General features: G+C 40.8%; 1 protein-coding gene across 8 annotated transcripts in view; it reads left to right on the top strand.

Annotated features, from left to right (window-relative positions):
• Nucleotides 1-2,529: 2,529 nt before the first annotated feature.
• The window catches only part of GPBP1 (GC-rich promoter binding protein 1), a 152,400-nt gene continuing 132,070 nt past the window's right edge, over nucleotides 2,530-22,859 (top strand). For 2 of the 8 annotated variants that reach the window (XM_033930941.1, XM_033930930.1), the window contains exons 1-2: nucleotides 2,809-2,966; nucleotides 3,752-4,677. Coding sequence is in view for 1 of the 8 variants with exons in the window: in XM_033930922.1 (XP_033786813.1) it covers nucleotides 4,651-4,677 (27 nt within the window). In the remaining 7 variants the exon portion in view is untranslated. The other 6 variants (XM_033930922.1, XM_033930880.1, XM_033930911.1 and 3 more) reach the window with 5 other exon arrangements.

Raw genomic sequence — 22,859 nt, 5'->3', positions numbered from 1 at the left:
AACCTGAGTACTGTGGGATCATCAGCCAGGTCCCGGAAACCACACACATCCTTATCGCGGAGCTCTGCCAGATTTGCCACATATGTGGACGCCGCCAAACCTCCCTTCGAAAGCAGAGAAAATCGAGTGCCCAATGCAATTGTGGGCATCACCCTTTTTCGCTCCGGGATCCCTGCTGGGGAACAAAGCTAAAGACCCGGATCAAGCAGAGGCGTAGTCCCCACGGATGGCCCAGATGTTGGTGGGACGACCATAGAGCATATTCACCAATTCTGGGGGAAAAAGGTCTCCTGTGGCGTGAGCCGCCCAATGTGCCTAGAGCTTCAGATTTAAGAGTGTTTGGAAGACTTATGAGGCTTTTCTCTGGAACCACATTTGCATTTTGCCGATACGCTACCAGCACTCTCCCAAGAGCGCCCATTCACAGAAATTTGGGCAGAAGGCTCAAGCAGGGTCTCCCCAGAGGTGGAAGGCACTGCATCTGTACAAACTTCACTCTCTTCACAGGCCGCAATGTATGTGGAACATGGCTGACGGCCCTATTTGCGGTTTGTCGCCCTTCTATTTTTTCTAATCCCTGCTCCTGACGAAGGTGACTAAACGGAGCTCTGTCGAATGGAGATTTCTACAGGCAACATTTTGCTTTTTATTGTCAAGCTAAGTATGGATTCCTTCAAGTTCTGGGCTAGTGTGCAATTTGGTTATAATGGATGCCATTTAAGATCTTTCGAATTACTACAGAATGTATGAACTTTATGAATTTTTCTTAATGACTGAATTGACTTTCATTTAATGAATTGCTAGCATCTTTTTCATTCTATGAACTGTTATCACCACCTAGTCCATTAACTTTTTAGCTAATTTTTGATTTATGAACTTGCATGAGGAAGGAATTGATTTTTTTCACTGGACACTTTTGATGAACTTTTTCTAGTTTTCTATTTTGCTTATACACTTTTTACATTTTTTCACTAGGGCGTTCTCTAATTAACTTTTTGATATACTGTTTTTAAACTTTGCACAGGCACTTTTATGCCATTGAAACTTTATTTCACTACGTCTTAGGAGATTATTTGCTTTATCCCAGGAGTGAACGGTTGAAAGGTATTTATTTATTTATTTGTTTGTGTTTTTCTCACCCACAACAAAGGACAACATGATGTATGAGGCAGTCCTTATCTAGACCTCTGTCTGGTTGATGCAAGTCATCAGAAAGTTACTGCCTGAGCCCTGAACGGCTCATACTGATGTCCATTGTACTAAGGGCTTATGCATCAGAGGCCTTTTTAATACTATTAAATTTAATTTAATTTTCAATTATACTTTTTCCTTTCAATCTTTTCCTTCTGGGAGAATTTTTATTGTGAGCCAATTCTTTTTCTTTTTTGATCTTTAGGTTGGACTTTATTGGCTACTAAGTCCTTAGAGTTTTTGCGGTTGCGCATCCAACAGCCATCCGTTGCAAATGAGGCATGAATCTGTCCCATCCTGGCCTATGAAAGCCATCTGTGAAGTTTGGAGCAAAAACGATGCGCTAGCTATAAAAAATATAGTTTTATTCAAATAGGGAAAAATCTAAGATGGCCACCGCAGGTGCCAATTTTGCACTAAAATAGCCCGGGAAAGGAACAGGAATCCCTACAAAACAGTGATTTTGGGATTTTAGAGGTGGGAAGGGGTAGGAAGTGAAAACAAATCACGAGCAGAATTAACTAAGATAAAACCATGCAGTGAAGCTGCAGGAACAAACTGAGCAAGACAGGAAGCTCCCGGGCAGGTAGCCAAAATGGGAGAGATCATCTTTTAGTTGCCCTGAAGCTGAAGCTAATAGAGATACAAAGTCCCCAGCCTTCAGCGATATTGTACAAGAATACCAGTTATATTGTTCAGGTCAATTGGTTGCAAATTGTCCGGTTGATTGTCAGATGATTTTTCTAAATTTCTGTGTAAATAAGTAAATTTTATTTATTGGTGGCAAATGTTCAGAAGAAACGCTGGAACTAAATATGTATTTTTTGCTCCAGATCAGCTTCGACACTTTTTGGACACAAAAAATGTTTAATAACACATTAAACCTTTTATTTAGTGTCTTTAGTTAAAATACAGATCTCCTTGTCTCATTAATATACTTGTTTACCATGGGGTGTTTTGGTGGTCTAAGAATGAGTTTAAAAAGATATGTGATTAAATGGAAATGGGCTTTTTCTTTCTTTTTTTTTTTTTTTGTTCTAACATATGATTCTAGTTTTTCCTTTGATTATTGTTTATATTAATGCTCCAATTTCCTGTCACAAGAGGATTATTGTAAATTTTGTTTAAAATGCATTTTAAAAAAAGGCACATTTCTCTTTTTTTGCTTCAGGAACTTTTTTTCCGATCTAAATTTTCTATTAAACTCTCCTGTACATGCCAGTTCTGAGTCAGAGCACAGCACACTCTCGCTTGCCATACTGAAATGCCGCTTCTTAGCAGAAAGGATCCTCCGGAAAAGCGTTTCCGACGCTAGCGGAATCCCCAGCCAGAACAGAACGTTCCGGATTGTTCCCTGTGACGTCACCTGCAGGGGATGCCCTGGTTCCCAAATTGTTTTCTTCATTCCTCGACATAATTAAGTTTTCATTGTCCAGCAACTTATAATCGACGTGCTTTCCTGCTCAATCTTTTTCTCTCACATTCACCAGACGAAAAGAAGCAAACCTGAACCATCACAATTGGGAGTGTGGAGAAGCTCTTACAGCCAGTGAGTTCGCCGCCGCTGTCGCCACTTCCGCAGATACAAACGACTCCAACCCAGACAACACTCGTGTGCCTCGGGGCTCGCGAGATTTAAGAAGGGGGCGGATGATGAGCAAACCATTGCGGATCGCTGCGGCGCCATTTTGGGACGGAGGCTGGGAAAAGCGGCAAAAGGGATCGTTTAAAGTAGACGACAGCGAGAGAGTTGAAGTGTCAAGACATCGAGAAGGGTGGGCATGCGCGAGAGGAAGAGAATTAGCGGAAGACATGCGGCGATAGGTGTAGAGGCCGGCGAGGTGGGCGACTCATGGAGGAGAATGAGGGACTGAGGCGGTTGGTACTGATATGACCCGGGGCAGGCAGCTGGTGGAATTATTACGCTCCCTTATGTTGTTATGAGTGGAAAAAGTACTGTCATAGTCTTGTTTTCTTGTCATTTTCGGAGGAAATAAAGGGTTATGGTGTTTCAGACTCGTCACAGAGTGAGAGGGGGAAACCTCTTATCTACTTAATTCCTTTCCGATCGGTTAGCGTGGCCGGTTTATATACACTAGCCCTGGCTACAGGCTTTTCTCTGGCCCAAAACGGGGGTTTTTCCCCGCAGGGGGAGAGAGAGAAAGCGCTTTAAACCGTTTGGGACGGTAGCTATCGAATAAGTTTTTCACTTAAACTTCACTTTTCGTCAGCTCTCGCAGCCTCTTGTTAGTACGGGGGGCTGTTAGTGGCAGTGAATCTAGTGTTCTACGCGGATTTCCCCAGTTCCCATCGAAGTAGTGAAATATGTGCTAAAAACATCACCTACTATTAGGTTTGTTGAATGTGTTCCACTTTAGACAGTAAAATCGAAAGCACTTGCTGACAGTCCTGTTAAGTTTCGATACATGAGAAATTCGGCTCTTTTCCTCCTTGCTCGCCTCCTCCCCTCTGCTGCCAACAGTGTGAGTTCTGTGTATTTTTGGTGCTTTATTGGAATGAATACATTTAATTTTCGGTGTACTATCTTTTCTTTTTCCAGATTTTTCAGCATAGCAGTAAGACGAGCCTGTGTGGTGCTAATCCAGTGACTTTTCCTGTAAAACCCAATTGGAGAAAATCTGCCTGCTGTTAAAGATTTGGGCTTTTCATCTGGATTTTTCCCCCATTTTTATTTTTGTAGTATAAACAACCCATTCTTCTTAGAAGTGACATGAAAACAAATACATGTTAGACGCTCTCCTGGGATCACGGATATTTAATATAATTATTTTAGTTTTTGAGATTGGATAACAGGCTGAGTTATTCAGTTCATAAACTTTTTGTTTTCAGAACATTTTCTATAAATTATGTTGTATAATATATAATTAACGTATATACCTCGATGTTTTTGGTCAACGGGTATTGCTTTTTGTTTAAGATGATTATTACAGCTGACTTTGATGGCAGATGCTATTGCCTTTATTAAAAGTTTCAGACACGATCTTTCTGTTTTGCAATGGAAAATCTCTAAATGAAGAGACAAATAGAACATAGTGGATTTTCATTTTTTTTTGTTTTTTTTGTTTAGACTTGTTTTGTAAAAACAATTGCAATGTGGACATCTAGATAGCCAATGTGTCTGCTTCAGTATGCTGTTGCATAGAAATATCCCATTCAAATGTAAAGTGTTATTTTGTTATAAAACCAGTATCTGCTGTGGCTGGATGGGATGCACCTGAAATTGACACATGCTAGGAATGACACAGACAGGCTCTATCTAGCAGGTTGAGTAGTTTGTTAAATCAAAGAGACAACTAATTCTGGGAACTTTGAAGATCCTTGGTGATTAAAGATGGGCAACTGATTTCTGAAACCTTGGAGAATGGTATAAAGAATTCTGAAAATTACAGTGGAGTACAATTAAACCATAACAAACTGGACTATACAAGAAGTAACTTTATGCCTTCCGCTGCAGTCCTCAGTTTCGTAAGTATGTTTTGTATAACAACTGTTGAAGGAACTGAAGAGAAATAAACTTCCATAAAACTTAAATCAATAAATAACCAGCAAAAGATAAAATCTATATGCAGAATAATTATTAAAAATTTACTGCATGAGGAAAATTATGGCTTTTTGCCTTCCCTACTATTATGCCAATAAAAATGCAGCATTTTGCAACCCTTGAAACAGCTATTACATGTACAGTAGACTCTCTGTTAACTGGAACTCGAGCAACCAGACCAAAAATCAAAGAAATACTGTAATACTTTAAATAAAAATTAAAATAAAATTGATTTTCGGGTGGAAATTTAAGTGTAAACTTGGCACACTACACTTGAGTACATAGAAACATGATGGCAGATAAAGGCCAAATGGCCCATCTAGTCTGTCCATCCACTGTAACCATTATCTCTTTTTCTCTCTGAGAGATCCCATGTGTCTATTATCCCAGGCCCTTTTGAATTCAGACACAGTCTCTTATCTCCACCACCTCTTCATGGAGACTATTCCATGCATCTACCACCTTTTTGGTGAAAAAGTATTTCCTTAGATTACTTTGGAGCCTATCACCTCTTAACCTCATCCTATGCCATCTCATTGTAGTTTCCTTACAAATGAAAGACACTTGACTCATGCGCATTTACATTACAGAGGTATTTAAATGCCTCTATCATATCTCCCCTCTCCCGACTTTCCTCCAAAGTATACAAATTGAGATCTTTAAGTCAGTCCCCATATGCCTTATTATGAAGACCAAATACCATTTTAGTAGCCTTCTTCTGGATCGACTCCATCCTTTTTATAACTTTTTGAAAGTGCGGCCTCCAGAATTGTACACAATATTCTAAATAAGGTCTCACCAAAGTCTCATACATGGGCATCAATACCTCTTTTTTCCTACTGGCCATACCTTTCCCTATGCAACCTAGCATCCTTCTAGCTTTTGTCGTCACCTTTTCAACCTGTTTGGCCATGCTTTGCCTACAACATGTCTGGTAATTTGTCTGGAACAGTTTATGCTATGGCATTGTATGGGGTATAGTATTAGTAAGGCCTAGTTTTAATAGTAACTCAAGCAACCAGAAACTACATTTATCCGGCATCTACCAATCCCCATGGGTGCTGGATAACTGAGAGTCTACTGTACTTGTTTGCTAAATTTTTTGTTTGCATAGCTAAGAAATAGATTTGGTAAAAATCAGGAGAGTTTTATATGTACTTCGTGCGCAGCTGATGAGAAGGGTAACATTTTTTTTTCACCTCACTATGGTATAAAGCAGTCCCTCTCTGACTGTGTGCCTAAAAGAGATTCTGGGTGTGCCATGAATGATTCTAGAATTTTACTTTATTTTAAAAATTCACTTGTATACACTAGAATAGATGACATGTACATTGCGTACGCAAGAGTCCATCAATGTTATGAGTGTCAATGTGGATAAGGATATAACCGCCCATGTGGATAATGATATAACTGCCCAGCCAAGCATCATTCTTTGATCTGATTGGTCCTTGAAAACTAATGGCAAGTAATTTTAGTTTTAGTTTTTATAACCACAAAATCAGAAGGAGGAAAGGGGGCGAAAAATAAATACAGTACTGATAATGAGGATTAGCAGTGTGTAACATAAAGTAACATAGTAGATGACGGCAGATAAAGACCCGAATGGTCCATCCAGTCTGCCCAACCTGATTCAATTTAAATTTTTTTTTTTTTTTTTTCTTCTTAGCTATTTCTGGGCGAGAATCCAAAGCTTTACCCGGTACTGTGCTTGGGTTCCAACTGCCGAAATCTCTGTTAAGACTTACTCCAGCCCATCTACACCCTCCCAGCCATTGAAGCCCTCCCCTTCCCATCCTCCTCCAAACGGCCATACATAGACGCATACCGTACAAGTCTGCCCAGTAACTGGCCTAGTTCAATCTTTAATATTATTTTCTGATTCTAAATCTTCTGTGTTCATCCCAAGCTTCTTTGAACTCAGTCACAGTTTTACTCTCCACCACCTCTCTCGGGAGCGCATTCCAGGCATCCACCACCCTCTCCGTAAAGTAGAATTTCCTAACATTGCCCCTGAATCTACCACCCCTCAACCTCAAATTATGTCCTCTGGTTTTACCATTTTCCTTTCTCTGGAAAAGATTTTGTTCTACGTTAATACCCTTTAAGTATTTGAACGTCTGAATCATATCTCCCCTGTCTCTCCTTTCCTCTAGGGTATACATATTCAGGGCTTCCAGTCTCTCCTCATACGTCTTCTGGCGCAAGCCTCCTATCATTTTCGTCGCCCTCCTCTGGACCGCCTCAAGTCTTCTTACGTCTTTCGCCAGATACGGTCTCCAAAACTGAACACAATACTCCAAGTGGGGCCTCACCAATGACCTGTACAGGGGCATCAACACCTTCTTCCTTCTACTGACTACGCCTCTCTTTATACAGCCCAGAATCCTTCTGGCAGCAGCCACTGCCTTGTCACACTGTTTTTTCGCCTTTAGATCTTCGGACACTATCAACCCAAGGTCCCTCTCCCCGTCCGTGCATATCAGCTTCTCTCCTCCCAGCATATACGGTTCCTTCCTATTATTAATCCCCAAATGCATTACTCTGCATTTCTTTGCATTGAATTTTAGTTGCCAGGCATTAGACCATTCCTCTAACTTTTGCAGATCCTTTTTCATATTTTCCACTCCCTCTTCGGTGTCTACTCTGTTACAAATCTTGGTATCATCTGCAAAAAGGCACACTTTTCCTTCTAACCCTTCAGCAATGTCACTTACATACATATTGAACAGGATTGGCCCCAGCACCGAACCCTGAGGGACTCCACTAGTCACCTTTCCTTCCTTCGAGCGACTTCCATTAACCACCACCCTCTGGCGTCTGTCCGACAGCCAGTTTCTGACCCAGTTCACCACTTTGGGTCCTAACTTCAGCCCTTCAAGTTTGTTCAACAGCCTCCTATGAGGAACTGTATCAAAGGCTTTGCTGAAATCCAAGTAAATTACATCTAGCATATGTCCTCGATCCAGCTCTCTGGTCACCCAATCAAAAAATTCAATCAGGTTCGTTTGGCACGATTTACCTTTTGTAAAGCCATGTTGCCTCGGATCCTGTAACCCATTAGATTCAAGGAAATACACTATCCTTTCTTTCAGCAGCACTTCCATTATTTTTCCAACAACTGAAGTGAGGCTCACCTGCCTGTAGTTTCCTGCTTCATCCCTGTGACCACTTTTATGAATAGGGACCACATCCGCTCTCCTCCAATCCCCAGGAATCACTCCCGTCTCCAGAGATTTGTTGAACAAGTCTTTAATAGGACTCTCCAGAACCTCTCTGAGTTCCCTTAGTATCCTGGGATGGATCCCGTCTGGTCCCATCGCTTTGTCCACCTTCAGTTTTTCAAGTTGCTCATAAACACCCTCCTCCGTGAACGGCGCAGAATCTACTCCATTTTCTCGTGTAACTTTGCCAGACAATCTCGGTCCTTCTCCAGGATTTTCTTCTGTGAACACAGAACAGAAGTATTTGTTTAGCACATTTGCTTTCTCCTCATCACTCTCCACATATTTGTTCCCAGCATCTTTTAGCCTAGCAATTCCATATTTTATCTTCCTCCTTTCACTAATATATCTGAAAAAATTTTTATCTCCCTTTTTTACATTTTTAGCCATTTGTTCTTCCGCCTGTGCCTTCGCCAAATGTATCTCTCTCTTGGCTTCTTTCAGTTTCACCCTGTAGTCCTTTCTGCTCTCCTCTTCTTGGGTTTTTTTATATTTCATGAACGCCAACTCTTTCGCCTTTATTTTCTCAGCCACTAGGTTGGAGAACCATATCGGCTTCCTTTTTCTCTTGTTTTTATTGATTTTCTTCACATAAAGGTCCATAGCCATTTTTATCGCTCCTTTCAGCTTAGACCACTGTCTTTCCACTTCTCTTATGTCCTCCCATCCTAACAGCTCTTTCTTCAGGTACTTTCCCATTGCATTAAAGTCCGTACATTTGAAATCTAGGACTTTAAGTATCGTGCGGCCGCTCTCCACTTTAGCCGTTATATCAAACCAAACCGTTTGATGATCGCTACTACCCAGGTGAGCACCCACTCGAACATTAGAGATACTCTCTCCATTTGTGAGGACCAGATCCAATATCGCTTTTTCCCTTCTGGGTTCCGTCACCATTTGTCTGAGCAGAGCTTCTTGAAAGGCATCCACAATCTCCCTACTTCTTTCCGATTCCGCAGACGGAACATTCCAGTCTGCATCCGGCAGGTTGAAATCTCCCAACAGCAGAACCTCCTCTTTCCTTCCAAACTTTTGGATATCCACAATCAGATCCTTATCAATTTGCTGCGATTGAGTCAGAGGTCTGTAGACTACACCCACGTAGATAGAAGTTCCATCTTCTCTTTTCAGAGCAATCCATATCGCTTCTTCCTCTCCCCAGGTCCCTTGCATTTCGGTCACTTGGATATTGATCTTTACATAGAGAGCTACTCCTCCACCTTTATGACCATCTCTGTCCTTCCTAAAAAGATTATATCCCGGTATGTTTGCATCCCATCCATGTGATTCACTGAACCATGTCTCTGTGATAGCAACAATATCTAGATCTGCCTCTAATATCAGGGCTTGCAGATCATGAACTTTGTTGCTTAGACTGCGAGCATTTGTGGTCATCGCTTTCCAGCTATTTTTCAGCGATAATCTCCTTTTTCGTATGGATTTTTGTGTCGTTTCACTTTCCGTTGCAATACTAAGAAATGAGTTGTTGATATTGCTTATGTTGCAGCCTTTACTACTATCACATCTTTTCTTTTGCCGGGGGTGGTCTCTATAATTCTCCTTCGTACATACACCACCCCCACCTTCTAGTTTAAATGCCTAGAAAAATATTGTCTAAATTTCTCTGCAAGGTTTCTTTTTCCTGCTGTAGTAATATGTAGCCCATCAGTGCAATACAGCTTCTTGTCCTTCCATGTATTTCCCCATCCTCCTATGTACCTGAAGCCTTCTTGATGACACCAGGCTCTGAGCCATCTATTAAAGTCCTCTGTGTTTTTCACTCTTTGCTCTCCTTTTCCATATGCAGGCAGTATTTCAGAAAAAGCTAAAGTCTTTACAAAAGGTTTCACGCCCTCACCAAGCTCCCGAAAAGCTTTCTGTGCTGCAAGTGTGGAGTTGTTGGCCAGGTCATTTGTTCCCAGATGGATAACAACATCAGTGTTAAAATCCTTAGTTTCTTCCTTAATTATAGTCAGTATTTGCCTGGAACTCCTGGTAGCTGAGGATCCTGGAAGACATTTCACTATTTTGGTCTCCTCGCCCTGTGTTCCAAGGTTAATGCCTCTGATGATGGAATCCCCCAACAGTAATAGTTTTCTGTTTTTGGCTTTTTTATTTGTACTTAGGGTGCTCTTGTTCTCTTGAGTTTCCTTCATTGGTTCAAGTCCCACCCCCCTTCTGTTTTCCTGAGTATCGCAGTGCACTAGTGGAGCGAAGGAATTCTGTAGAGGTAATATTAGTGAAGGTGGATGTTTCTCAACAGACTACGTTTCCTGTTCTATGTGAGCAATTGCAGCCCTGACAAAATGGCAATGTGGCTTTGAAACCATCATCAGCTGGCTGCACATAGTTGCAAGGAGTGTTTTGAGCATATTTTGAACTGCTGTTTCATCACTAATTAAGCTTTGCTATAGTTTCAGCAGCAAATGTTTTTTACGCCTGTGATGTAAGGTTGGTGGAGTGGGTTTCCCCCCACCATTAGACAGGCTTTTTCTTTCGCTTGCCTTGACCTGCACTGCTTAAGTGTTTAGCGTTCTTTTTGAATGGTCTTGAATTCTTGGAAGAATTTGCGGGAGCCATTCAGGAAGTCGCTTAGTGCCGAGCAGCAACAGCGTTGCCAAAGTGCGCGACTGCTCAGTACCGCTCAGCGGCTGAAGCCAGAACTCACAGCAGTGACCAACTAGGTTAGCAGCAGGGCAGGAGCACGGAATGCTCGCTCCTGCCCGCTACACCTCTGGACCACCAGGGATTCCAGCGGCAGAGAAGGAACGATGGGCAGGGAGGGGGGACAAGGTGCAGAGCCTGGCAGCCCAGCAGAGGCCTACAATAAGTTTGGGAGGGGGGGCGGCTGGGCTCTGGCCCAAATATAAACCAGGTTCCTCATTTTTGGGCCAAAATACAGTATCCTAACGAGCAACAAAGCAATCAAGGCTTTTTTACCATTTGAATCTTCTTATCTTTGCAAACTTGGATTTTCTGCTCTGACAAATTAAATCGAAATAAAGAGAATGGCTGCAGATGGTGGATGATGAAATGCGTGTTTGCTTGTTGACTATTGAGTTGTGTTTTGGGAACTTTAAATAAATAACTCTCAAATTTAATTTTTTGTTAATTTTGCAATTTTATAATTTCAATTATAATGTGCCTTGAAAACCATTACCTCCCTTTAGTGTGCTGCAAAAAAACATTTGCTCTGTTTAGTGTTTAGTGTGCCGGAGCTAAAAAAAAGTTTGAGACACACTGGTATAAAGGCATCAAAGAAAAATCTAACTGCAAGGAGCTTTGTGTACTTTAAATGCAGGACAGTGCAAAAGTTCATGAAGATTGTAAAATCATAAGAGGTAGAGAGTTGTGGGGGGACAAAGTTCCAAAATCATATACAGGCATGAGAAAGAAACAATCACATATCCAATATATTACCCTTCTCAATTTATTTTTAACTTCTTGAAACTGTCACAACTTCATTGAAGAATATCTTCTAGCTCATTTAAAGCACTTTAAACTGTATTAAGGGGAAAGCCTCAGATCCCAGTGCATTGCTAGATTGTACAACTGCACTGGAAAAATGATTCCTCACCAGCTCTGAATCCCCCTCCTGTCCTGCTATAACACCACTTGATTTCTTCAAAAAAACAACTATAAACTTGATGATTTCAAAACATTACTAAAAATCAAGCTACTTAGCTGCAGGGCAGGGTTCGTTAATGATTTAAAAATGTCACTGCATTCCCGCCAGTCCTCGCCGACGTCCAGCTAGCTGCCGTTTCGCCCTCAAGCTGCATCGGGGCTCCGGACCAATGTTGTGGCGTGCTATTTTGCTCACTCACTTTGGCCTCTAAATGAATGATTGGCTTGTAAAATTTTTCCATGTATTTCATCTTACTACTTTTTAGAAAATTAGTAAAAACGCAATTATTTGATAGATTTGTAACCTAAGGTTTTTTGTTGGTGGGTTTGTTGTTGTTTTTTTTTTTTTGTTTGTTTTTTACTGTTTTGTTCATTTTGGTTTGTCATGTATTCTACTATGATTCTGTACAATTCGCTGACTGTTTCAGTTTCTCTTGTTGTAAACCGCCTAGAACTGGCATGGTCTGGCAGTATATAAACATAAAGTTGTTGTTGTTGTTATTGTTGTTGTTATTATTATTACATACTAAACTGTAGTAATTGCTAGCATACATTTGCTGCAGCTTAAAAGGGTTTACTGCAGGATGTACTCGAGCATCCTGTGCTGAGTTCCCATTCCATAGGAACAGAGAAAATGATGGCAGATGAAGGCCATATGGTCCATTCATTCAGCCTATCCATACATTCCCTATCTTTTCCTCTGCCTAAGATATCCCATATGCCTGTCTCATGCTTTCTTTGTCACATCCAGTAGGAGGTCGTTCAGGCAGCCATCACTCTTTCCATAAATAAATATTTCCTTAGATTACTTTTGAGTCTATCCCCTTTCAACTTCATCTTATGCCCTCTTGTTACAGAGCTTCCATTCATTTGAAAGAGACCTGCCTCGAGATATATTTGGGACATTTTAAATATCTTTTCTCATGTCTGTTTTCTAAAGTATAAATATTGAGGTCTGAATCTGTCTCTATATGGTTTATGATGACCACTGACCAATATTTTTTGTGTGGAAGGAGGGTTGTATCTGGAGGCAGAAAATGGGTGTGTTTTGTCCCCATTTCATGAGTTCTTAATCTTAGACATGTAATCAGTTGTGTTCTGTGGACTCAAATTCCCAGAGTGCTTAGCAGCTCCCAGAGGTTTTGGCTACAACTTATACTGGAGCCTGCCTTCTTCTTAAACTCTGGAATAAAGCTGACTCCATCTTAACCACACTACATGCTCTCCAATCTGTTTTTACATTTTGGGTTTGATGGCCTCTTAACTTGATTAGGAATTCAGCTTGTGAGAGAAGCTAAAGTACATGTAACCTCTGCATAGGGATTATGCAAAATATTCCTGGCTTCCCTAAGTAAAGGATGTGCCAGTAGAATGTATGGACTTTGTGAAGAAGCACGGCTGTAAGTGTTCATACTTGTTCTAAATTGATATTAAAAAGACCTGTTTAGTTTTTTAAACTTTCCAGTTTCCAAATTATTTTCACCAAAAGACTTGTTTCAGAAATTTTTGATGTTAGTTTTGAAATATTCAGAGACGAATGTGGCCGAGAACACTGGTGCATTATACCTTACAGGGTTTCTAGAAACATCTCAAATGGAAATTGAATCTAGAGTTACGTTACTAGTGACATTTATATTTATACAGGATAAGGAAGCCATTCTTCGTTTGTTCTATAGGTCAGAAAAAGTTCAATTTTTTTGGCTCCAAAATAGTTATATTTCCTGATGTGTCTAAATGGACGCAGCCTATACGAAAGAAGTTTTTGTCTTACTGTCAATCTGTATTAAATTTAGGAGCAACCTTTCAATTGTGTTTCCTCTGTAAATGTATATTTTATCAGAATAATAGATGTGTTCTATGAACCGGAACAATTGCAATTTTTCTTGGAAGGGAAAGCTACCTCTAGAACCCCAGACGCTGATGTTAATGCTTAATAATATCTAAATGGTCATTGAATTTAATTAACATTTCACTCCATCTTTCCTGTTATTTGTTTCCTATTTGAATCTGAAAGTGTTGTTCCTTTCGCCTCTTTAAGTGGACTGTATTGGTAATGTTAATGATTCTACTTAATCTTCTTTATTTGAAATTTTGTATTTCCTTCAAGGTTTATCTTTGAATGTATTATAAAATGCAATTTTTTTTTAAAAAAAAGACCTGTTTAAGGAACATGGGAGTCCAGGCTTGGTAATATTTAAACTACTTGATTATCAGGTCAAGACAGGGTGTCTTATGCTAATCAGTGTGACCATATTACTATACTATCTGTTGATTAATGCAGGATTACTATGGGAGCCCGCTGTTGGTAAGTGCTCTGGTGGTAATTTTTATTTTTTATTTTTTTCCCAGTAATGGCCACTTTCTGGCTGCGGTAAAAATAGCCTCAGCATGGGAAAAACCTGGGCAAGGGTACATTAAGGTCAACTGCAGAGCATTCCCTCATGAGTGACCAGAGGCCACAATCTGCCTCCTTTGCTGACCATCCGGACCTTGTACGAATTCTAACTGACACTGGGAGACTCATGAAGGCTCCTTGAAATGTGCTCATGCCATGGCACGGCTGTATTCCATGACAGATGCCTTTAACAAGTGCTTTGCTTCCCCGAAGGTAGATTCCTCAAGTTTACTTCTCTTCCCAGTGATGGGGGAGTAGTCCTGAAGGATGTGCAGGACAGACATGTGGATTGTGTCCTTATGCGGCTGTTTGATTCTGCTGCTTCTGGTGTAAAGGCGTCATCGGCCTCTCTTTTCGTGGCTCAGGTATGCTATTCCACCAAGCTGCACCATGATACTGACACTGTGGTGCTTCGTGACTTGGATTTTCTCATCTCCGGAGTGGATTATATGGCTGATGCCTTGTACAACATCTTGAAAATTTTTGTCAAGCATGCCACCTATTCTGTTTTGGCGCGCAGAATGCTCTGTATCTGACAGTGGTCTGGCGATTCTTCTTCTAAAGTGACCTTCAGCTGGTTGCCATGTAAAGGACAGATGTTGTTTGGTCAGGATCTAGATGACCTTATGGCCAGAATACAGGATCGTAGGCCTAAGTCACTGCCTATGAATAGATCCCGCCATTCCAGGGGTTTGGTGTGTTCTAATTTTCGTCCCTTCAAGCACTTGTCCATACTTGGGCTCGTCCACAGGACAGTGGTCCTCTTCATCTGCCAGACCGCGCTACAAGTCCTACAAGCAGGTCACGGGAAGTTGACTGGTGGCTCCAGCAAAGAAACAGTTCTGATGCTAGGTCGGCATCTCCACCCCTGTGCTGGCGGAATTCAGGCAATTATCTCTAACCACTGGGTCCTAGAGGTTCTCAGGGATGGCTAAAAACTGGAGTTTCTCTGTCCTCTGAGTATTTTTTGGATTCCCCTGCGGGCTACCCGAGAAGGTGCTTCAGATGTAGGCCATAGTCTGCAGTCTTCTGGATATTGCGGCAATAGAACTTGTTCCAGAGCGAGACTTGGGCTCTGGAATAATAATAATAACAGTTTATATACCACAGGACCTTGAAGTTCTATGCGGTTTACAATGATTAAAAGGTATTACAGATCGAGTGGAATAAACAAAGTTCAGAGTTAGTGAATAACAGTTCTAAAGATCATTTGTTGAGGATTAAGATTGTATAGGTCAGTTCTTCAGGAACAGATGTGTTTTTAGGCTAGATACTAGATATACTTCATCGTTCCAAAGAAAGGATCCGACTGGAGACTGTTTCTGGACCTCAAGTTCAAGTTCAAGTTCAATTTTATTTGATAAATCGCCTATAAAACATTTTCTAAGCGATGTACAGTTTAAAACACCTTATGGGTGAACAGACAGTCCTAAAAACAAATTTTAACAAATTTTAAAAACAGTAGAATAAATAACAAACAGTATTAAAACTTAAAAAGGTTTCATGACTAACTGGATACACTAGGAAAAAGGGGGAAAAAGTTACAATTATCTCAGTCTAAGAAAGAAGAAACAAAAAAGGGTAAAAAACACATAAGGAAGGGGCAAAAGAAAAGAATGGAAAAAGAAGAAGAGGAAAAGAAAAAAAAAGAGTTTAAATCATTAGTTAATAAAAGCATCATTGAATAAAAATGTTTTTAAAAGTTTTTTGAACGAGATGAGGTCTTTTTCTTTTCTAATATAGAGTGGCAGAGCGTTCCAAGTTTGAGGAGCTAAAACAGAAAACATATCATTTCTCCTTGTACCCACTATTTTTAAAGAAGGGACTGATAATAGGTCTTGAGATAATGACCGAAGAGATAGGGGAGAATGATGAGGAATAATCATTCTAGAGATAAATTGTGGTTCATTAAATAACAGAGCTTTAAAGACTAAGAATGCTATTTTAAAAGTGATTCGGTGATTAATAGGCAACCAATGGGATTTGATCAGTAGTGGAGTTACATGGTCGTATTTTTTTGCTTTATGGACTAGTTTTATTGCAGTGTTTTGGATTATTTGAAGTCTCTTCTTTTCTTTTTGCGGTACGTTAAACAGCAGAGTTGCAGTAATCTAGTTTTGAAATGATCATAGAATGAATAAGTATGTTAATAGATTTTGGTTCTAAAAATGAAGAAATGGATCGTATTAGACGGAGTTTGTAGAAACAGGATTTAACGATTTGGCTAATGTGATTATGAAAATTTAGGTTAGTGTCAATGATTACGCCTAAGATTTTTAAGGAAGATACTGATTCTATTGGAGAGTTGTCGAGTAAAAATGAAGAAATTGGGGTGATATCTTTTCTCCAAGTAAAAAACATTGTTTGAGTTTTCTGTATGTTTAATGATAGTTTATTAGAGCTAAGCCAGTTTTTTACTGTGTCTAGTTTACTATTAATTGTTTTGATTTCTTTGTCTTTTTCGGGATCAAACGGGTGAAGAAGTTGAATATCGTCAGCATAAGAAAATGAAGTAAAACCCAATGATTGACAGATAGTGAGTAAAGGAGAGAGTAAGATATTAAAAAGAAGAGGTGATAGAATAGATCCCTGGGGTATTCCAAAAGATGAAGAATAAGGAGTAGAGTGATCGTCTTTAATAGTAACAATGGATGAACGATCAGAGAGAAAAGAAGTAAACCAGTTTAGAACTTGTCCACTGATGCCGAAAGATTCCAGACGGTTAAGTAAAAGAACGTGATCGATGGTGTCAAAGGCTGCAGAAAGATCCAAGGAAAATAGGGCAACCGATTTGTGATGGTCTAGGAAATAATGAATGTTGGTAATAAGATCTAGCATTGAATATTCGGTATTATGATGTTTGTGAAATCCCGTTTGATTAGGGTGTAGAGCATTAGATGATTCGATAAAATCCAAAAGATGTTCAAAGACCAATTTTTCAGTCACTTTTGCTAAAAAGGGTAAATTGGAAATTGGGCGGTAATTAGATACGTCGTTGCGATTAGCATTAAATTTTTTCAGTATCGGAGTAACTATTGCTTTCTTCCAATTAGTAGGAACGGTAGCTGTAAGAAGACTGTTATTGATGAGTGAATGAATGAAAGAGCCAAAACAAGAGAAAAATTTTTTCAAATAAAATGGCGGAATTAGTTCGGATCGGGAATTTTTTAATTTAATTCTTTGAAAGACTCCTTCAATTTCTTTGAGGGATGGAAGTTTGAATTTTGAACATTTGGACGTTGGTATAGTAGAGTTAACATTGTTGTGAGAGGACTCTTCAGATTTGTGTGTAACGAAAGTTTTTCGTATAAGAACAATTTTTGCGCAAAAATAGTCGGCCAGATCTTGTGCTTTGGGAGTGGGTTCAGAAGTGTTGTTATTGTTTTTGGACTCTGGTGTAATGGATTTGAGAATCGAAAATAATTCAGAACTGTTTTTGGCCTTATAGATTTTGTTAGAGTAGAAAGTTTTTTTAGCTTGATTAATTTTGTTCTTATAGAAGTGTGCATGTTCTCTATACCGTTGTAGGTTTGCAGAAGTTTTCGATGAGCGCCATTTTCTTTCTAGTGATCGGAGTTGAGTTTTAATGAATGACAGTTCCTCTGAGTACCATGGATTACAGGATTTACGGATAGGAATAGTTTTAGAGATTATAGGTGCTATTTCGTTCAAGCAAGATTCTAGCGAAGAGTTCCAGAAAAGTAATTGATCATCAATAGAATTGAAATTAGGAATAATTATAGAGGAACTAAAAAAAGGAGAGATATCGGATGTTTCCACTTTGGAGAAGTCTCTGAATGTAATCTTTTTTAAAGGTGCGGAGGAGGAAATTGTTTCTACTTGATGAGAGTAGCAGCAATTAAAAGAAATTAAATAATGATCAGACCATGGTACAGAAGAGATTTGAGGTACTGAATAAGATATGAATTGGGATTTGGATGTAAGAATCATATCGAGTGTATGTTTAGAAGAATGTGTGGGTTCCCTAATGTGGATTTCTAAATCTAATGTCTTAATTAAATTAATCATATCAATAGTGTAAGGATTGTTGGAATTGTCAAAATGAATATTAAAGTCACCTAGAATAATGGGGCAAATAGTATCAGAACAAAAATCAAACATTAAATTATGCAAAGAAAGAAGTTTAGTGTGATCTATAGGGGGGAGGAATATAAAGTAAGAGAAGATCAGTTTTTGGGCTCTGGTTGATTTGGACATGTAGAAATTCAATAGCAGTATTGTTAATAGATTGATCACAGATCTTAACTAAGTTTTTTTGAAAAATAATGGCAACACCGCCTCCCTTGTGGTTCTGACGATGGTTCCAGTAGTAATCAAAATTGGGAGGACAACAATAAGACAGGAAAGCTTCATCACCGGTTGTAAGCCAAGTTTCCGTGATGCATAGAATCTGTAGACCCTGGTGAAGGATAGCATCTTTCAATAAGTGATGTTTATTACGTATTGATCTGGAGTTAATAAGACTGAGTTTTAAGGGTTTATTAGTGGAAAAGGAGTGTCTGTTAAAAGAATTAGAAATTTTTGATGTAGAACTATTGGAACATTGAGGTAGAACAGGGATGGTTAGGAGAGAGTGCAGGGAGGATTTAGTAGACTTGTAGGGGATAGGTCCAAAGGGTCTATTTCCCCAATATACAGGGATGTTATTATTTATTGTTGACATCTTGAGAGCAAAGTTAGTGTTGTTGTGTATGTAAGGAGTAAGAATTAGGGATGTAAACAGATGGCTAAAAAAGGTTAAAAAAATTAAAAGTATTCCATAAATGGAAGCATACTCGGGACGCTCACGAAGGAGCGAACAAAGGAGCAGGACCTGCTCCTTATGCGCGCTCCTTCGGCGTGCGCCGCAAAGAGTCCCTCTAAATAGGGCATGCGCTGACCTGGAGGGGGAGGTGGTCAATGCGGCGCTGAAAGAGCCCTGCTTCCTCATGAAGATGGTGCGCTCAGTGATAGCATCATTGCCACTGGGGAAGTTTCTAGCCTCCCTAGATCTGACAGAGGTGTATCTCCAAATTCCCATTTTCCCGGACCACTGGAAGTATCTGCGGTTCCATGTCCTGGGGCAATACTTTGGCAACAGTGCCCAGGATCTTCGCCAAAGTGATGGTGGTGGTGATGGCCCATCTTTGCACCCTGGGTGTCCTGGTTCACCTGTATCTGGATGATTGGTTGATCAGAGTTCCCTTGCTGTCCGAGAGGTGTTGGGCAGTTCATCAGGTGGCACATTTGCTGAAGCACCTGGGCTGGGTGGTCAACTTCAGGAAGAGTCACCTCGAGCCAATGCAGGATCTGGAATACCTGGGAGATCAGTTTCACACGGGACAGAATAAAGTGTTTTTACCTGTCTTCTGTCAGGAGAAGCTTCGACAGGTTATCAGGGACCTTCTGGCCACTCTGGTTCTGACGGCATGGCAGCGCCTTCAGGTTCTGGGGCCCATGGTGGCAACAATCGATGTGGTCCCTTGGGCCCGAGCCCATTTGTGTCTGCTGCAGGATGCTCTGCTTTCTATCTGAATCCCCAGTGGGACCCATTGCATGAACCCCTGCCCTGGACAACTGTGGCGCTGAATAGTCTTACATGGTTGTTGCAACCCCTCTTGCTTTCTAGGGACCTTCCCCTTCGACTCTCAGATTGGGTGATTCTGTCTATGGATGATTCTGTATATGGATGCGAGGATGTGAGTTTAAAAGGCTGAGGAGTGAGAGATCATGTAATGTTTCTGACCTGAGCAGAATTGATAGCTCAGCTCTCAGATACCCATGCCTCAGCCTTCTAAATTTTTTTATTTTTTGCCCTCTTTTGATGAAATATCTGGAGGGTATGGCGGCTAAGGCAGCGAAGAAGGACAAAGATAAAGGCCGCACAGCGGAGGAGAAAATGGCGGCCCGCACCACTGAGTATGCGCTGCTTTTTACAACTCTGCAATTGAAGCAGCTTATCTTGACGATGTCTATAGCTCTAGTCTTTCGGCTGGAACAGCTATCGATACAAATTTCCCACATGGACACTTTGTTCGCAGACACAATGAGCCGTATGGTGAAACCAGGATGCCAGCTCTGGAGGATGCGGATCTAGCGAGGGATCCCGTTGTTCTCAGGCTGGAGAAACAATTGGTGAACCATGCTGAAAAGCTTGAGGACCTAGAGAACCTGTCCCAAAGATGTAATTTACAATTTGTGGGACTACTCGAAACAATATCAGATCGTTCTCTACTGCGTTTGCTAGAATCCTGGCTTATGAGGGAATTTCAACTTACCCCAGGATCAGACTTGCTCTGTGTGGAGCGTGCTCACCACGTGGAATGTAGGTGGGAAGATCTTATACAGGTTCGAATTGTAATTGCCAAGATTCAAAACTTTATTTACAAAACGGATATTTTACGAAGCTTCAAAAACAAGCGAAACTCCGTGCTGTATGACGGAATGCTGATTTTAAAAATCTTTCAAGATTTTTCTCCAGGAACGATGGGGGAAGTTCCATCCTATTTGCTCCACTCTGGCAGTTAAGAGAATTTGCTTTATGCTGCTGTACCCTGTTGTTTTGAAAGTTTGCGATGCAGGGAAATGGACCATGTTTGATTCGGTGGAGGCAGCACAGAGTTTCTTGGCTACAGTGAATTCTTCTCCTGGTACTGAATCCTGAACCTTATCTTCTTCTGTGGTGAATAAGTTTGCTGGTGAGGATGTCTTCGACTCACTGTCTAAAGGAAGGCTTTTTGTTTTGTTTTTCCTGCTTATAATGGCCTGAGGCACTGACTTATGAAGTAGTGGGTATTTACTGCTGCCTGGTGGGAGGCTGGAGTGTGGGGGCCCACACATCACTTAGTGGTTCTTTGGTATATGTGTTTTGGGGGCAAGCGGGGATTGTGTGAATGTTGTGTTGATTAGTGGTAAGGTTGGGGAAGGGGGTACAACATTGCAGTGGTGTATAATTACTTTAATATGATGTGGAGGGGGGGCTGGGTGGGGGGAATACAAGGTTTACTTTCTTGGTTTTGAGGGGGTTTCCAATATTTGCACCTTTTCTTTACGTTGTGCATAACTAGTGATTGGTTTTATTGGTTTAGTTCCTAGGGGGAGGCTGGGATCCTTGGGAGATTGTTGATGTATGTGATCAATCTGTATTTTCCTTTTCTCCTGGGGCAGCGAAGATAGTTCAGGGACTTAGGATAGTCTCCTGGAATGTATCCGGTATATTGTCCCTGGTGAAACGCACCAAAATATTGACACAGCTGAAACATCACAAAGCTGATATAGCTTGTCTGCAAGAGACAAAGCTCACAGAGGTCGAAGACCAGAAATTGCAGAAAATTTGGGTGGGTGATGTGTTTTACTCTTCACCTCATAAACGGGCAGGTGTAGTGGTTATGGTGAGGAAACATCTACCGTGTGTTACCCTGTGAGATTCAAACCTTTCATAGGGATGCCCAGGGCCGTTACATTTTACTACAAGTTATTGCACAGGGTACCAGAATTTGTTTTAGTGGTATATGCTCCCTTATTAGTGGTAAATGCTCCCAGTGTCTACAGCCAGCTTTTTCACTGAACTGGTTCAATTGGGTCTGCGCGACACATCTATTCTTTTGCTATTGGCAGGAGATCTGAATCAAGTTCTGAATCCGAAGGAGGACCATTCTCTGGCAGGACGTCCTCTGGTGGGAGAAGGGTCTCGGGGCATTCCTTATCTATGCACAGCCCTGACCCTGGTAGACCCATAGCGTCTTCTGTATCTTATGGACCAGTGGTTCCCAAACCTGTCCTGGGGGACCCCCCAGCCACTCAGGTTTTCAAGATATCCCTAATGAATATGCATGAGAGAGATTTGCATACCTGTCACTTCCATTATATGCAAATCTCTCTCATGCATATTCATTAGGGATATCTTGAAAACCTGACTGGCTGGGGGTCCCCCAGGACAGGTTTGGGAACCACTGTTATGGACTCTGACTTTACCCACTGGTCACACGCACATAATTCGCTTTCATGGTTAGATTACATCTTGATATCTAGGACTGCATTTTAGCACGTACAGGGAGCTGAGATAGGGATTTTGGAGGTGTCGTATCATGCCCTTATTTGGCTGGACTTGGAGTTGCTGGGTTGGATACCAAAAAGTAATGGTTGGTGTTTTCCTGCATATTTGTTTCACGAAGTTGACTTTAAAAAGTATTTGCAGGAAAAGTGGGATGATTTTACCAAATTTAATGAACATCAACAAGATCCTTTGTTATATTGGGAAACTGCCAAAGTAGTTTTAAGGGGTGACCTCGTAGCCTATGTTGTGGCTCGGATTAGACGTATTGCTCAGGGCATCATTTTCTTGGAAAGGAAAAGTGCAGCTGCTAAACGCACTTACTTGGGTCATCCTACCCAGCAGAATAAAAATTTATGGCTAACTTCTCAAACGGCATTGAATTCCTTTATCCACGAGCGTACTAAGAAAATGCTCGTCTATTGTAAATTTCAGTTTTACAAATATGGGGACCGACCGGGCAAACTTCTAGCTCAGATCACCAAAAGCTGGCATGGGTCACGTTATTTCATTTTTTAAGGTGTCGGAGGGGCGATTGCTCATTGCTCCAGATGAAATCGCTAATAGTTTCTATTACTAGTTTAAATCTTTTTACTCGGCACCAACGAACCCGTTGGGACATAGTATTACTGATAATTTGGAAGATTCAGGGCTACCGCATCTTTCTGCTTCAATGATAGACTCTTTGAATAGTCCTTTGCAAGCTAAGGAGATACAGAGCGTGGTCCGTAGTTTGCAGAGAGGAACAGCTCCAGGCCCTGACTGGTTCAGGATTGAATTTTTATCGGTTATCTCTAGTGGTGGTTCCTC

This window comes from Geotrypetes seraphini, chromosome 1 (genome assembly GCF_902459505.1).
Source record: "Geotrypetes seraphini chromosome 1, aGeoSer1.1, whole genome shotgun sequence".
Lineage (NCBI taxonomy): Eukaryota > Metazoa > Chordata > Amphibia > Gymnophiona > Dermophiidae > Geotrypetes > Geotrypetes seraphini.
The sequence above is the reverse complement of the archived record's forward strand: the minus strand, read 5'-3'. Positions and strand labels throughout refer to the sequence as shown.